Source organism: Mobula hypostoma, chromosome 17, assembly GCF_963921235.1.
Source record: "Mobula hypostoma chromosome 17, sMobHyp1.1, whole genome shotgun sequence".
Taxonomy (NCBI): Eukaryota; Metazoa; Chordata; class Chondrichthyes; order Myliobatiformes; family Myliobatidae; genus Mobula; species Mobula hypostoma.
This window is the reverse complement of record NC_086113.1, coordinates 61658517-61673788: the sequence shown is the minus strand read 5'-3', so window position 1 is coordinate 61673788 and position 15272 is coordinate 61658517. Positions and strand designations below refer to the sequence as shown.

Genomic DNA, 15272 nt, shown 5'->3' with positions numbered 1-15272 from the left:
AGGTTGGAGGAGCAACACCTCATATACCGTCTAGGTAGTCTCCAGCCCCTTGGTATGAACATAGAATTCTCCAACTTCCGGTAATTCCCTCCCCTTCCCTTCCCCTATCCCTATTTCACTCTACCCCTCCCCCAGCTCCCTCATGGTTCCGCCTCCTTCTTCTACTACCCATTGTTTTCAGGGCTATGACATCAATGCTTCCCCTCCCCCACCCCTTTGTCTTTCAAATTACTGGTCTATCAACTGACGCTACAAGCATTCTTCAAATCCTTCCCCATCTTTCATTCTTCGGTCCTGACGAAGGGTTCTGGCCCGAAACGTCGACTCATCGTTTCTGACTGATGCTGCCCGACCTGCTGAGTTCATCCAGCGTACTGAAAGTGTTGCTCTGAATTAATTGACAAGGTTGAATGTTGAACTGATATTTCCCCTGACTGGGTTATCTAGAACCAGGGGTCACAGTTTCAAAATAAGGATTGGTCATTTGGGACAGATGAAAAGGAATTTCTTCACCCAGTCATGAAACTTTGGAATTCTTTTCCCAAGAGAACAGTGAAGACCCAACTGCTGAGTTTATTCCAACACAGCAAGATTGACTTAAGATATAAAAATCCTTCTATTAGGTTAATGCAGAAATGATACTGAGGTACTCTGCTGAACAATGGTACAGGTACAAGGGCAGACTAGAGCCATAGAGCAATGATTAGAGGCCATTCAGCCCAACTAGTCCATGCTGATAGCAGTGCGCACTCAGGTAATCCTAATTTTATGCATTCAGTACGTTTGTCTCCAAGACCCACTTGCTCTGTGTATCTATCCAAGTGCTTCTTAAATGTATATACTATTGTATCTACCTCAACCACTTCCTCTAGCAGCTTATTCTTTGCATTCACCACTCTCTGAATGAAAACATTACCCTCAGGTCTCTTAAAATCTGCCCTCCCACCCTAAACCTATGCCCCCTAGTTTTGAATTCCTGTACCCTGGGGAAAAGCCTGTTACCATCCACCTTATCTATGCCACTCGTAACTTTAAACAGCTTTCTAAGGTTACTCCTTCATTTCAAGGAATAAAGTCCAAGCCTGGCCAACCTCCCCCTGTAACTCAAGCCTTCTAGTCCAAGCAAGAACCACATAAATCTTCTCTGCATTCTTTCCAGTTTAACCATGTCTTTCCATAACAGGGCGTCTGAAACAGTATGCAGCGCTCTACAGAGCAGCCTCATCAATGACCTGTTCCTACTCCTATCCCTGGATTTTGAACATATTCTGGTTCTGGGACCAGGAATTCAGGGCACCTGGCCTTCTACCTTGTCCAATCACACGCACAGTCCTCTGCACCATTGACAAGATCTACAGGATGTGCTGCCACAAGACAGCATCTTTCATCAATACCCTCCACTATCTGGGTCATATTCTCTTCTCACTGCTACTGCCAGGAAGTTCATACAAAGCTTAGGGTCCCACACCACCACTTTCAGAACTAACCATTTTCCAATGACCATCAGGTTCTTGAACTGACCTGCACGACCCTAAGTCCACCTTGGCAATGAAGTGCCATAGCCACCATTTGCTCTACCATGGACAGGTCCCTCATTGTGCTTTGATTTGCATTGATGTCTTGATTAGTAGCTTTTTTCTATCTTGACTATCTTGTATAATTTATGTTCTGTGTGTTTTCTGAACCTACATGCCTGTAAGCAAGTTTTACTGTTCCAGTACTTGTGCACATGATAATTAAACTTGACTTGTCTGGCGTTTCAGTGGACCTGGAGGAAGTCCCTGGGTACTGAACACAATCTACCCTCTCTCCTGCTCCATTCATGAATTTCATGTGTTAGTAACATGGTAGGGTGGAGGGGTGGAAAGAGGTAGAATTTGGAGCCATTTTCCTTGGCATTGCCATCTCAGTGTAGAGCATCCTTCACAAGCAAACATCTACCTCTTGGTAGATGTTCCTGCTCAAAGAACCAGGAATTAATTGAGGAAAACCCTTTTTTCTTAACTTGATACAGAGTTAAGAGTCACTTTCAGATATAGTTGAAAGAGAACTTGCATGAATGTAGGGAAACAGCAGGGAAGTGGAACTAACTGGTGCAGAAGGACCTTCATTCACAATCAGCCATTTTACTATCCTGGGAACGCAACCCAATTCTAGATTGGAAGAACAGCAGAATTTTGCTTAATTGGACTGAGAACACCAAATGCTGGTAAACACAGGTTGCTGCTGTGTATGGAGGATAGCCTGGAGATACGGTAACTAATTCAAGAAGCAAATGTTACATGGGCCTTTATTGCAAAGGAGATTGAGTATGAAAGTCTTGCTGAGACTAAACACAACATTGGGCAAACTGCATCAGTGGTATTGCATACAGTTTTGGTCTCCTTTGCAGTTTCTGAGAAGCTTCAATAAATTAATTGAAGGGGTTGACTTAGACTAAGATATAGGAGCGGATTTGGGTTTCTTGTTTTGTAGCTGCCTATAAGTAGACAAATCTCAAGGTTATATAATTTATACATAGATTGAACTTTGGCCCATTGAGTCTGCCTCACTATTCAATCATTTTTAACCCCATTTTCCTTCCCACACCCATAAACCTCTAACCACCTTACCAATCAAGAACTTTTCAATCTCTGCCTTAAATACAACCAGACTTAGAAAGAAAGATTGAGTAGATTGGGCATAGCCACTGGTACTTAGGAGGAGGAGGAGGATGACAGATCTTAACATAAAAGCATCATGGGGGACAAGACTAGACTGATGTTGAGAGGATGTTTCCCTCAGCAGGACACCTAGCACAAGTGGGCATTGCTTCATCATAAAGGTCTTTGGCTTGAAACACTGACTCTCTGCAAACGTTGCCTGAATTACTGAATATTTCAAATATTTTCTGCTTTTATTTCAGATTTCAAGCATCAACAGTGTTTTGCTTCTTGCTAATACATTGTTAATAGAACAGGTCTTTCTTTACATGTTGCAAAAACTATAATGGCAAACATTTCCTAGATTCATCATTTATACACTTTATATTTAACTTAAGCATACAAAATTGCTTGTAACTGTATAAATACTTTATGTTAGCTACAACATCTGAGAAAATAGAAGGCTTAGCAAGCTACTACAGGTGGAACGTGCTGCAGTATGACTTTAGCCCAGAGATTTGTAAAGATCAAATTAAGAAAGTTACATACTTTTGGATTTAGTCAGGAACAAATGCTTGATTAAAAGTAATAGTTTAGATCAAACTGCTAACTAACTTTGTTGCTAACAAAATGTACATACATAAACACACACACTGTGTACAACATTGCACATTCAAGTTCCCTTCACAAAAGAAATGCTATGAAAAATGTGTTTCAATAATGGTGAGTGTGACTGTCGGCTTTGGGTGTGGCTGCCTGCAGCACCCCATTTAATCACCACCATTACTCTCAGGACAAAGTATTGTCTTAGTGCAGAAGAGCAGCTAACACTTAGCTAGAAGTTGCTCCAGGTGCCAACTCTATTCTTTAACTCAGAGTGAGAACCAGATTGCCTTTCTCCCCAAGGCAAAGATATAGAGAAGCTTTGTAGCTTTCACTTCAGCAGGTTAATATTTAAAGCTGTCGTTCCCTCCAACCCAGATTTCCTCATTCAAGCACTCATGGTTTAAAGCAGTCTTTGTATCTAAGTCATTGTTCAGAGTAAGATCACTTTTAAAACTGTAAGGCACGTTCTCTGCTTGAAGGCAGTGTGTGTTAAGGCAATAAGGGATATGAGCTGATTAAGGTCAGGAGTCCTGAGAAGCAATGTCAAAAATATGATACTCTTTTTGGAGCAGAAAGGTTCTTGTTGAAAATCCCAGTATTTCTCAGGAGAGCATGCTTGCTGAGCTTGGAGAGCTTTACTTTATCCTGCATCACCAATATGGCTTGTATCAAGCACCTCGGAATGGAAAAAAAAAGTCTGCAAACGTAGTATGTGAAGACAATTCATAGAAGGAACATCATTGGCAGAATTGATCTTGTGGTGGCCTGATGGTGCTAGCTGCTTGCCGAATACGAGGAACTGTAGCGCTTTTTCACAATCATGCTGATATAAGCTTTCATAAGCTTGGCAAGATCCACCACCTGTACAATAAAAAACAACAGTTATAAACCTTGTGAAGACATTGGTTATACAGTACAGTACAGAACTGGTACATTAACTACCTACAAAATTATTTCAAGGTTCTATTTAGTTAATGGTAGTGAAGAAGGTTATCTAATATCACAATGGTGTCTTGATCAACTGAGTCAGTGGGCCAAGGAATAGCAGATGGAATTTAATTCTGACAAACGCAAGATGTTGCCTTTTGCTAGGACAAACCAGTGCAGGACCTACACAAGTGGTAGGGCCTTGGAAAGTAAAATTGAACTTCTTATAGGCCATCCCTACTTTTACAATAATCTGTGACTATAATATTAATAAGTGCCGTCTTACAGGAGAAGTTCAAGTTCAGATTTAATTATCATTCAACCATGCATGAATACCAATGAACACAGCCAAAGAAAAGCATTCCTGTAGGGCCAAGGTACAAAACACAACACACAGTATCAACAGTCATACGCAGCACAAGATAAATATAGCACATATAAGATAGGAGTAAACATACAGTCACACAAAAAAAATATACATAGCCCAAATTACTGAATGACATGTCCTATAAAATGGTGGTGCATGGGTGTGATCAGTAAGAACAACCTCTCATCAGTCTGCAGACAAATGCACACATGCAATCCAGTTTGTCTTCCATTGAGCAATGGTGGGCAGTACTGATGGGAGAGGCCAGCCCCCAATCCAGCATGGATGCCATGCCACACTGCCTCTGGTGCCTCTGCTCCTGAATGGCTGCGACAGACAAGCCTGAGGCATGAGGCCTAGTCCTCGCCACAACCAAGGCCATGCAGCTCCCTCGCCATCAGTCTCACCAATGAATCAGACGCGCAGTATTTTACATTAGCAATATCCAACAGGGTCTTGTAATCACAAGACAATCATTCACCGTTAGACTACATGCCATCTTTGTGCACCAAAACCTATGCCTTTCTGTTTCAGGCAGCAATACGGTCTGCAGGTCAGAGTCCAAAGTCTGTGTTCACACACACTGAAAGTACCTTAATTATAATGTCAAATAGTATTGGATGAAGATGAAAATGTGGAAGTCTGTAGATGCAAGTAATGTTTGAAGAGAACTAGTGCTTAATTCCTATTTTTTTTTAATCCATGTTTTGGAATGTGCTTAAGGCCAGTATTTGTTGCACTTGAGAGAGTGGTGGTGAGCAGCCTTCGAGATGTGCTGCAAACTTCGTAGTGAAAGTGCTGTTGGGAAGGGAGTTCCAATATTTTCACCAAGTAATAAGGAAAGTCTAGTGATACATTCCCATAGCAGAACGGTGCACAACTTGGAATGGAACCTGCTGGTGATAGTGTTCCATTGCTCTTGCTTGTTGGAAGAAAGTGATAGGTAATGGGAGGTACTGGGCAATAAACAGCAGTGGTAGGTGATGCACGCTGGGAACACCATACACAAGTGGTCCAGGAAATGAATGTTTAAACTGGAACAAGTCTAGCAGCCTGCTTTGCCACTGATGTTGTCAAGCTTCAGGAATTTAATAGAACATCCAGGTCAGTGGAAAACAATCTACTGTGCTTCAGACTTGTGATTTGTGGATAATGGAAAGGTTTTTAGGAGTGTCAGGAGGTGAATCTCTTTCTGTAGAGTACCCAGGTTTTACATTGCTGCCACCTTTGGAAGCCTAGCTTACCTCTTAATGTTGAAACAAAACTAGAAATTTGTGTTTTCACACTTCATTTTGACAAAATAAAATGTCTGAAGGATCTTGATCAAAATACTACAGATTTGACTCCCTATATTTTACCTGCCTAAACTTTTAATTTTAGTGTTTATAATTCCAAAGTTTAGATTAGTACTCCATTTGACCAGGCATAGTGACTGGATACAAACAAATTCTTCCTACATACCAATAATGAATGGAGCCTATTGTGTCTGTGTCAGCTCTTTGAAAAAAATCTTTCCAATTTGGCCTACACTTCAATCCTTCTACCATTGCCCTCCAAATTAATTCTCATCAATTACACAAATGAATTCAGAAAAATTCCACTGAATCAAGTTCTGTCATCTTTTTTGATCACGTTCCGAAACTTAGTAACACTCTCCATGGAGAGAAAATTATGTTTCCTGTACAATGACAATTTGATTCATTCACACCGAAAAACTTCTTACTTTACCTCGGTTGTGTCAAATAACAATTCCCTCTCTTCGACCACAAATTTATACGTGGTTGGGTTTGGAGCTCCGAATGACCGGATACTTTCATATGGGAATGTCTCCAGTGGTCTGGCCTCTCCTCGCTTGTAAACAGAGACAGATTCAGCACCAACACCCAGCCAGAGTTCCTGAGGAAAACCACCTTCTTTGCACTGTAAAAAATTAACATCATATCCATTTACTTTCTCATAAATTTCAGGAAAGGAAGCATTTTTTTTGAAAGAACTGGAAAATATCAAACAAGAATACTTCAAGATGCATTTATAAATTCTGTATTTGCTACAAAATAACTGTTTTCCAGGCTTCTTTCCCGTTTCCCAGATGTAACACTCAGGTCTGAGAAACTTACAAGCAATAGATAACTGTCACAAAATAAATTTTAACATGCTGGAGGACTCCTTATACAGTACCATTGACTTGAATTTATTTAATCAATTTCATCCTTATCCGCAATTTGTTTTGCTATAACCAAGAAAGCACACCAGCACATTCCTCAGAGGAATTTTGGAATGTCCTGATGACCCTCACTAATTTTTATCGATGCATCATAGGAAGCTTCCTATCCAAATGCACCACAGCTTGGTATGCAAATACTCTAGCCAAGGCCACAAGAAATTGCAGTGACTTGTGGCTGAAGTTTAGGCCGTCACAAAAGAAAACAGCCTCCCTTCTGTGGAACACACACACAATGCTGGAGGAACTGATCAGGTCAGGCGGCATCTATGGAAGTGAACAAACAGCTGCTGTTTCAGGCCGTGACTGAGACCCTTCTGTGGACTCTCAACATTTCCCACTGTCTTGGGGAAGTCGTAAGAAAGATCAAAGACCCCCAAATGAAAGATCATTTTCTCTTCTCTCTCCACCCAATCACCAACCCCCCCCCCAAAAAATGGGTCAGAAGACATTAAAGCTTGAAAACACACATTTTCTATCTGCCATAATATGACTATTTAGATGGACCTCATGTAAAATGAAATGAATTATTGATCTCACAATCTACCTTGTCATGAGCCTTGCACATTTTTGTCTACCTGCACTGCATTATCACTGCAACTATAAAACTAGATTGTATTGTTATTGCTCTTCCCTTTATACTATCTTCACCTGTTTGTTTGGAAATTACCTGCATGGATGGCATGCAAAACTATATGTCGGTACATGTGACAATAATAACAAATCACTTGAACCACTTGTTATATTTCAACACATGGAGTAGTTTGTACTCACCTCCACATCAAAGAGAGTTGAGCCATATCCTGGCCACTCTTTTATTAAAGCCATGTACTTGAACATCGCCTGCTCTTGCGAGATTCCATGCATCTTTCTCCACTTATCAATAATATTGGTCCTGACTGATGAAATCTCCTCCTTAACCCACATGTCCATCATCTGTTCATCCTCTGACTTCATTCGACTGATGGAGCCCCCTCGAAAGCTCCGCCTCAAAGTTCCCTCCAGGAAGCTGGATCGTTTCTTGTCATTCCGATCTGCAGAAGGAGCAAAGCTTCTGGTTGACTGTGTGATTCGCGCTTTTAGCCTCTTCATCGGAAACACCTCTTCCATTTCTGGCAGAGTAGCATGCGTGGAGTAATCCCTCTGCATGAACTGAAGTCTCAAAGCTGCCAAATACTGCAAGGTTTCTTCAGGGGCAGGATAGTGACCGTGGATAACTGCTTCGTGAGCCTAGTAGTCAAAATAAACAAAATAAATTGTTACTGATAAAATTATCATCTCATGTTTTCATTCCTGATGAACATTTATGGATTTGAAAATTCCATACTTCTTCACATTAGAGAAGTCTCTCAGCAGATTCATAAAACACACAAACGGGCTCTTTGGCCCATTGAGTACCAACCAACCTGCAAACATTCATTCACACAAACCCCATTTTACTCTCCCTACAGGTTCTGCTATTCACTTACAGACTAGGTGCAATCTAGAGCAGCCAAATAATCTACCAGCCTCCACATGTTTGGGATGTGGTGGGGAAAGGGGGTGATAGTGAACTGGAGCACCTGGGGACCCAACAATCATAGAGCATTTGTGAGAACTCCACACATCAGCACTGCAGTCAAATTTGAACTCAGGTCACTACAGCCTTGAGGCAATGGCTATACTCATTACAGCACGGTACTGCTTCCTGTCTCCTGGCATTATTCATGGATGGTTTAAGCTTCAGTGGGAATATGGCAGGTGATTATATAAATCAGAAAGCAGCATCAATTAACCCAATTTCATCAAGTTCCTGGCCTTAATAAAAAGCTATGGCTGTGTTTATTTCTGTACATAACTATGCTCACTCATCAGTATGCACATTTTTAGAAAGTGCACTGAAGCAACAGCGAATTAAATAATAATCTTCCTTAGATGAGAAACTATCTAATCCCCCAAAAATGGCAGTGATCCAGAGGAGTGATTTGTGCAATGTGGGAGAGGTTAAAATCCTTGCCTTTCTATCTGGTGCTCTTACTCACATTCAGAATCTCTAAGAGTCACGTTCAATGGTTACCTGCCATACAATCACAGCTGATTGCAACATTGGAGAAATGTGTCACTTGGAGAAGCAACTCTTGTTTTTCTTACTTTACCAGATTAAGGTTTCCTTTGGCCATACCTGTTCAAACATGAAGGCAAATTCCACACTATCTTTTGGTATGTTCTCAGTGTCAAGGAAACAGTAGAGTTTGAAGTAGAATTTCCACGAATCTCCCAAAGTGGCAGCAGCTCTGGAGAGAAAACGACTGTAATTAGTCAACAATTCTGCAGGTAACTGCACTCAAGCTGTAAGTGATTATGCCTACCACTTGTTATGATGACATTGTAAGTGATTACACCTACCACTTGTTATGATGACATTGTAAGTGATTACACCTACCACTTGTTATGATGAAGACACAAGACTGCTGATGCTGGAGAAACTCAGCCAGTCAAAAGACTCCACCTTCAATTCTTCGAGCAGAATGTTTGTCACACTCGTTAGGGTGCTGAATAAGCTTATCAGATCACCTGATGAACACTCTGCAAGTGACCTTTTTCCTTAAATTTTTGAAGCTGTCAGACATCCAAGAGTGCCAGCCAGCCCGGTTTATACTTGACAATTATTTTAGTACAGTTACACAGTACATGGGTACTGCTACATAACTCGACTGAAAATTGAGTGTCTTCCCACCCCGGGATTAGAACTCACTGGCACAATGTGCTCCCACCTTCCAACCCCCTTGCAGTTCATTAGCTCAGGTGTTCCACCTGTTACAACACAAGGAGGAGACTCACTGAACAGCAGGAATGCCAGAAAGCCCCTCCCTATTTCTGCTGCAAGACAAGGCAAGTCAGATCTATCAAATAAGTGCCTTTACAGCACTGTGGACTAAGAGGAGTAGAACTACATCTCCCAAGATTTGCAAAACTCTCAGTAAATCAAGCCAATGCTCCAAATCTCTCCACTATTGGCAATCTCCAATCCTCCCCTACCCTGCCATCTTTCACTGCTCAAAAATTACTCCAACCAACCACACTGTATTTATTTTACCCAATTAAAATAGATGCCTTATTTATTAGTTAGGAGATACTGCACACATGGATTACCTAAGGAAGTAGTACTTACTTTTCAAATTTTGCCAAAACATCAGCTACAACTGTTTTGCCTTCAATTGCCTTCGCAGTAGTACCCTTGTGTTCAAAGAGAGCAAACAGATTTCTACTGTGCTCTATGGCCAATCCACGGATCAGCTTCTCAACAACCTGAAGAAAAACAAAACTATTTGCATTTTTCCCCTTTAAAACTGTTATTCTGTATTTTATACTTTTACTTTAAAGAAACCATCTTAGTCCTTATTGCCAGGAGTAATGGACTTGAGATTTCCCAGAGATGAAACTTCATTATTATTTACCATCAGGAAACAGAATCTCGCACCCCCAATCACACCCCTTACTACCCAGCAACACACATCAAAGTTGCTGGTGAACGCAGCAGGCCAGGCAGCATCTCTAGGAAGAGGTACAGTCGACGTTTCGGGCCGAGACCCTTCGTCAGGACTAACTGAAGGAAGAGCTAGTAAGAGATTTGAAAGTGAGAGGGGGAGGGGGAGATCCGAAATAATAGGAGAAGACAGGAAGGGGAGGGATGGAGCCAAGAGCTGGACAGTTGATTGGCAAAAGGGATATGAGAGGATCATGGGACAGGAGGCCCAGGGAAAAGGAAAGGGGGGGGGGGTGGAACCCAGAGGATGGGCAAGGGGTATGGTGAGAGGGACAGAGGGTGAAAAAGGAGAGAGAGATAAAAGAATGTGTGTATATAAATAAATAATGGGTGGGGTATGAGGGGGAGGTGGGGCATTAGCGGAAGTTTGAGAAGTCAATGTTCGTGCCATCAGGTTGGAGGCTATCCAGATGGAATATAAGGTGTTGTTCCTCCAACCTGAGTGTGGCTTAATCTTTACAGTAGAGGAGGCCATGGATAGACATATCAGAATGGGAATGGGACGTGGAATTAAAATGTGTGGCCACTGGGAGATCCTGCTTTCTCTGGCGGACAGAGCTTGTTGACTTCATTAACTTTGCCTCCAACTTTCACCCTGCCCTCAAGTTTACCTGGTCCATTTCCAACACCTTCCTCCCCTTTCTAGATCTTTCTGTCTCTATCTTTGGAGACAGCTTATCTACTGATGTCTACTATAAGCCTACTGACTCTCACAGCTATCTGGACTATTCCTCTTCTTACCCTGTCTCTTGCAAAAATGCCATCCCCTTCTCGCAATTCCTCCGTCTCCGCTGCACCTGCTCTCAGGATGAGGCTTTTCATTCCAGGACGAGGGAGATGTCCTCCTTTTTTAAAGAAAGGGGCTTACCTTCCTCCACCATCAACTCTGCTCTCAAAAGCATCTCCCCCATTTCACGCACATCTGCTCTCACTCCATCCTTCCACCACCCCACTAGGAATAGGGTTCCCCTTGTCCTCACCTACAACCTCACCAGCCTCCATGTCCATATAATTCTCCATAACTTCCGCCACCTCCAACGGGATCCCACCACTAAGCACATCTTTTCCTCCTCGCCCTCCCCCTCGCTTTCCACAGAGATCGCTCCCTACGTGACTCCCTTGTCCATTCGTCCCCCCCATCCCTCCCCACCAATCTCCCTCCTGGCACTTATCGTTGTAAGCGGAACAAGTGCTACACATGCCCTTACACTTCCTCCCTCACCACCATTCAGGGCCCCAGACAGTCCTTCCAGGTGAGGCGACACTTCACCTGTGAGTCAGCTGGGGTGATATACTGCATCTGGTGCTCCCGATGTGGCCTTCTACATATTGGCGAGACCCGACGCAGACTGGGAGATTGTTTCGCTGAACATCTACGCTCTGTCCGCCAGAGAAAGCAGGATCTCCCAGTGGCCACACATTTTAATTCCACGTCCCATTCTCGTTCTGATATATCTATCCATGGCCTCCTCTACTGTAAAGATGAAGCCACACTCAGGTTGGAGGAACAACACCTTATATTCCATCTGGGTAGCCTCCAATCTGATGGCATGCTAATGCCCCACCTCCCCCTCATACCCCATCTGTTATTTATTTATATACACACATTCTTTTTCTGTCTCTCCTTTTTCACCCTCTGACTATAGCCCTTGCCCATCCTCTGGGCTTCCACCCGCCCTTTTCTTTCTCCCTGGGCCTCCTCTCATATCCCTTTTGCCAATCAACTGTCCAGCTCTTGGCTCCATTCCTCCCCCTCCTGTCTTCTCCTATCATTTCGGTTCTCCCCCTGCCCCTCCCACTTTCAAATCTCTTACTAGCTCTTCCTTCAGCTAGTCCTGATGAAGGGTCTTGGCCCGAAACGTCGGCTGTACCTCTTCCAAGAGTTGCTGCCTGGCCTGCTGCGTTCACCAGCAATTTTGATGTGTGTTGCTTGAAATTCCAGCATCTGCAGATTTCCTCGTGTTTGCCTTACTGCCCAGGGACTGATACAAAATATACACAAGGGACAGACCCTTCTCTCTCTAATACCAAGACATGGACAGAAGTGACAAAGACAAGTTGAGGAGATAGAACATAGAACAGTATAGCACAGTACAGGCCCTTCAGCCCACAAAGAAAGGGGCTTACCTTCCTCCACCATCAACTCTGCTCTCAAAAGCATCTCCCCCATTTCACGCACATCTGCTCTCACTCCATCCTCCCACCACCCCAATAGGAATAGGGTTCCCCTTGTCCTCACCTACCACCTCACCAGTCTCCATGTCCAACATATAATTCTCCGTAACTTCCAACGGGATCCCACCACTAAGCACATCTTTCCATCCTCCCCCCCACCGGCTTTCCACAGGGACCCTTAAACCCTGCCTCCCATATAAGCCCCCACCGACCTTAAATTCCTCCATATACCTGTCTAGTAATCTCTTAAATTTCACTAGTGTATCTGCCTCCACCACTGACTCAGGCAGTGCATTCCACAGACCAACCACTCTCTGAGTAAAAAACCTTCCTCTAATATCCCCCTTGAACTTCCCACCCCTTACTTTAAAGCCATGTCCTCTTGTATTGAGCAGTGGTGCCCTGGGGAAGAGGTGCTGGCTGTCCACTCTATCTATTCCTCTTAATATCTTGTATACCTCTATCATGTCTCCTCTCATCCTCCTTCTCTCCAAAGAGTAAAGCCCAAGCTCCCTTAATCTCTGATCATAATGCATACTCTCTAAACCAGCAGCATTCTGGTATATCTCCTCTGTACCCTTTCCAATGCTTCCACATCCTTCCTATAGTGAGGCGATCAGAACTGGACACAGTACTCCAAGTGCGGCCTAACCAGAGTTTTATAGAACTGCATCATTACCTTGCGACTCTTAAACTCTATCCCTCGACTTATGAAAGCTAACACCCCATAAGCTTTCTTATCTACCCTATCTACCTGTGAGGCAACTTTCAGGGATATGTGGACATGTACCCCCAGATCCCTCTGCTCCTCCACACTACCAAGTATCCTGCCATTTACTTTGTACTCTGCCTTGGAATTTGTCCTTCCAAAGTGTACCACCTCACACTTCTCCAGGTTGAACTCCATCTGCCGCTTCTCAGCCCACTTCTGCATCCTATCAATGTCTCTCTGCAATCTTCGACAATCCTCTACACTATCCACAACTCCACCAACCTTTGTGTCGTCTGCAAACTTGCCAACCCACCCCTCTACCCCCACATCCAGGTCGTTAATAAAAATCACGAAAAGTAGAGGTCCCAGAACAGATCCTTGTGGGACACCACTAGTCACAATCCTTCAGTCTGAATGTACTCCCTCCACCATCACCCTCTGCTTTCTGCAGGCAAACCAATTCTGAATCCACCTGGCCAAACTTCCCTGGATCCCATGCCTTCTGACTTTTTGAATAGCCTTACCGTGTAGGTATGTACAGATGTAGGTAAGAGACAGGTTTACTACTTTCTACCTCTGGATATATAGACAAGAGATTTTCAAAGAGGCACTACTACAAAAAAATTGTTCATAGAGTTCCCATTGCATTAATTTGTGCTAAAGTTTATTGATTTTCCAATCCATTTAACATCACGTGCGATCCACATGCAAAGTGATACTGACCAGTTTTCTTCCATCATGAATCCTTACCTCCCCAGCAGTTGTATGGGAATTAATTGTGATTTTACAGGAACCTCCTCCGTGGCAGTAAACCGTTGTCGTCATTTCTTGCCTGTTGATCAAGGCTGTTATTTCTTCTCGAGATGGCACATACTCCCTAGTTTTCGTTTTCTTCAGTGATTCATATATAAATATTGCATATTTCTCCAATTCCCCTGTAAACTGGTCTCGTATCCTACACACAGAAATAGATAGCAGTTGTTGGAATCGTGCAGATCACATTATGGAGGTGAACTATGAAGAAACCCATATTTTGGATACATTAAAATTTCCAAATCAGATTCTGAGCTTTTATAATTAAAAACCAAAATAAGAATTTAAATGAATTTGATGATAATATGATTAACACAGCTCACTAGTTACACAGTCATTATTGGGGTAAGTAAAGTGATTTGCAGCAACAGATCGGCAAATATTTCCATTAAATTGATATGGAGTGGTAATTGACAAATATTTATTACTGTCACATGTACTGAGATCGAGATGCAGTTTTAAGCATTGCTTGCATGTCATCCAGACAAATCATTCCATTTATAAGTACACTGAGCTAGTACCAAAGGGAAAACAGTAACGGAATACAGAGTTTAGTGGCATAGTTACAGAGAAAGGGCAACTCAGGTAGACAAATAAAGTACAAGGGTTATAACAAGATAAATTGCGAGATCAGGATTTTTTTTAAATCATGAAAGTGTACAAATATTGTACCTTTTGAGGTGAAATTTGAGATATCTGAGGATGGCACGGCAGGGCAGAAATGTACAGCTCATGCAGGTAAGTAACTGCCAACAACGCAAGTTGCTCAGGCTCCCTGGCTGAGGTGGTTTGGTTGTTTGTTTGATAAGCTGACAGTAGAACTCGTCCCGCAGAGGTCGCAGATCCTGCCCTGTCTGCAGAATGCTTTGTATAATGGGGATAGGGTCAGAAACCGACTCGATCTGCTGCAAAGAATTGAAGAGTTTGATGGCTTCTTCCTGTAGAGTTGTGTAACCCTTTTCTTTCAGCACTAGAAATCAGAACATTCAACAGAAATTAAGAGTTAGTTTATTTTTGTGGAAAACAACAGGGGTTACAAATATAATTGCATAGAGACGTACATTGCTCCTGTAACCACTCCCCGCATTGACAAAATGCAAGTTCTGGTCCATTATTCCTGAATTACAACATTAACTATCTATCTTTAATATTGGTCAATATCTGCAGTCCAAAGAACTAAAGGGAAAGGCACCTTATTCCTCAATTTGGAAACGGTTTATGTAATAAAAACAGAGAGCAATGTATTCAGCCATCCTTGTTTTACTGCAGAGAAAATTACAATG

General features: G+C 42.6%; 1 protein-coding gene across 1 annotated transcript in view; it reads right to left on the bottom strand.

Annotated features, from left to right (window-relative positions):
* Positions 1-2886: 2886 nt before the first annotated feature.
* myo10 (myosin X) overlaps positions 2887-15272 on the bottom strand; it is a 296284-nt gene continuing 283898 nt past the window's right edge. Inside the window, exons 35-41 of the mRNA XM_063069990.1 lie at positions 14662-14959; positions 13927-14131; positions 9915-10051; positions 8925-9036; positions 7538-7993; positions 6271-6462; positions 2887-4109 (exon numbers count right to left, since the gene is read on the bottom strand). Coding sequence (XP_062926060.1) covers positions 4023-4109; positions 6271-6462; positions 7538-7993; positions 8925-9036; positions 9915-10051; positions 13927-14131; positions 14662-14959 — 1487 coding nt within the window. The 3' untranslated portion in view covers positions 2887-4022. The remainder of the gene's footprint in view (positions 4110-6270; positions 6463-7537; positions 7994-8924; positions 9037-9914; positions 10052-13926; positions 14132-14661; positions 14960-15272) is intronic.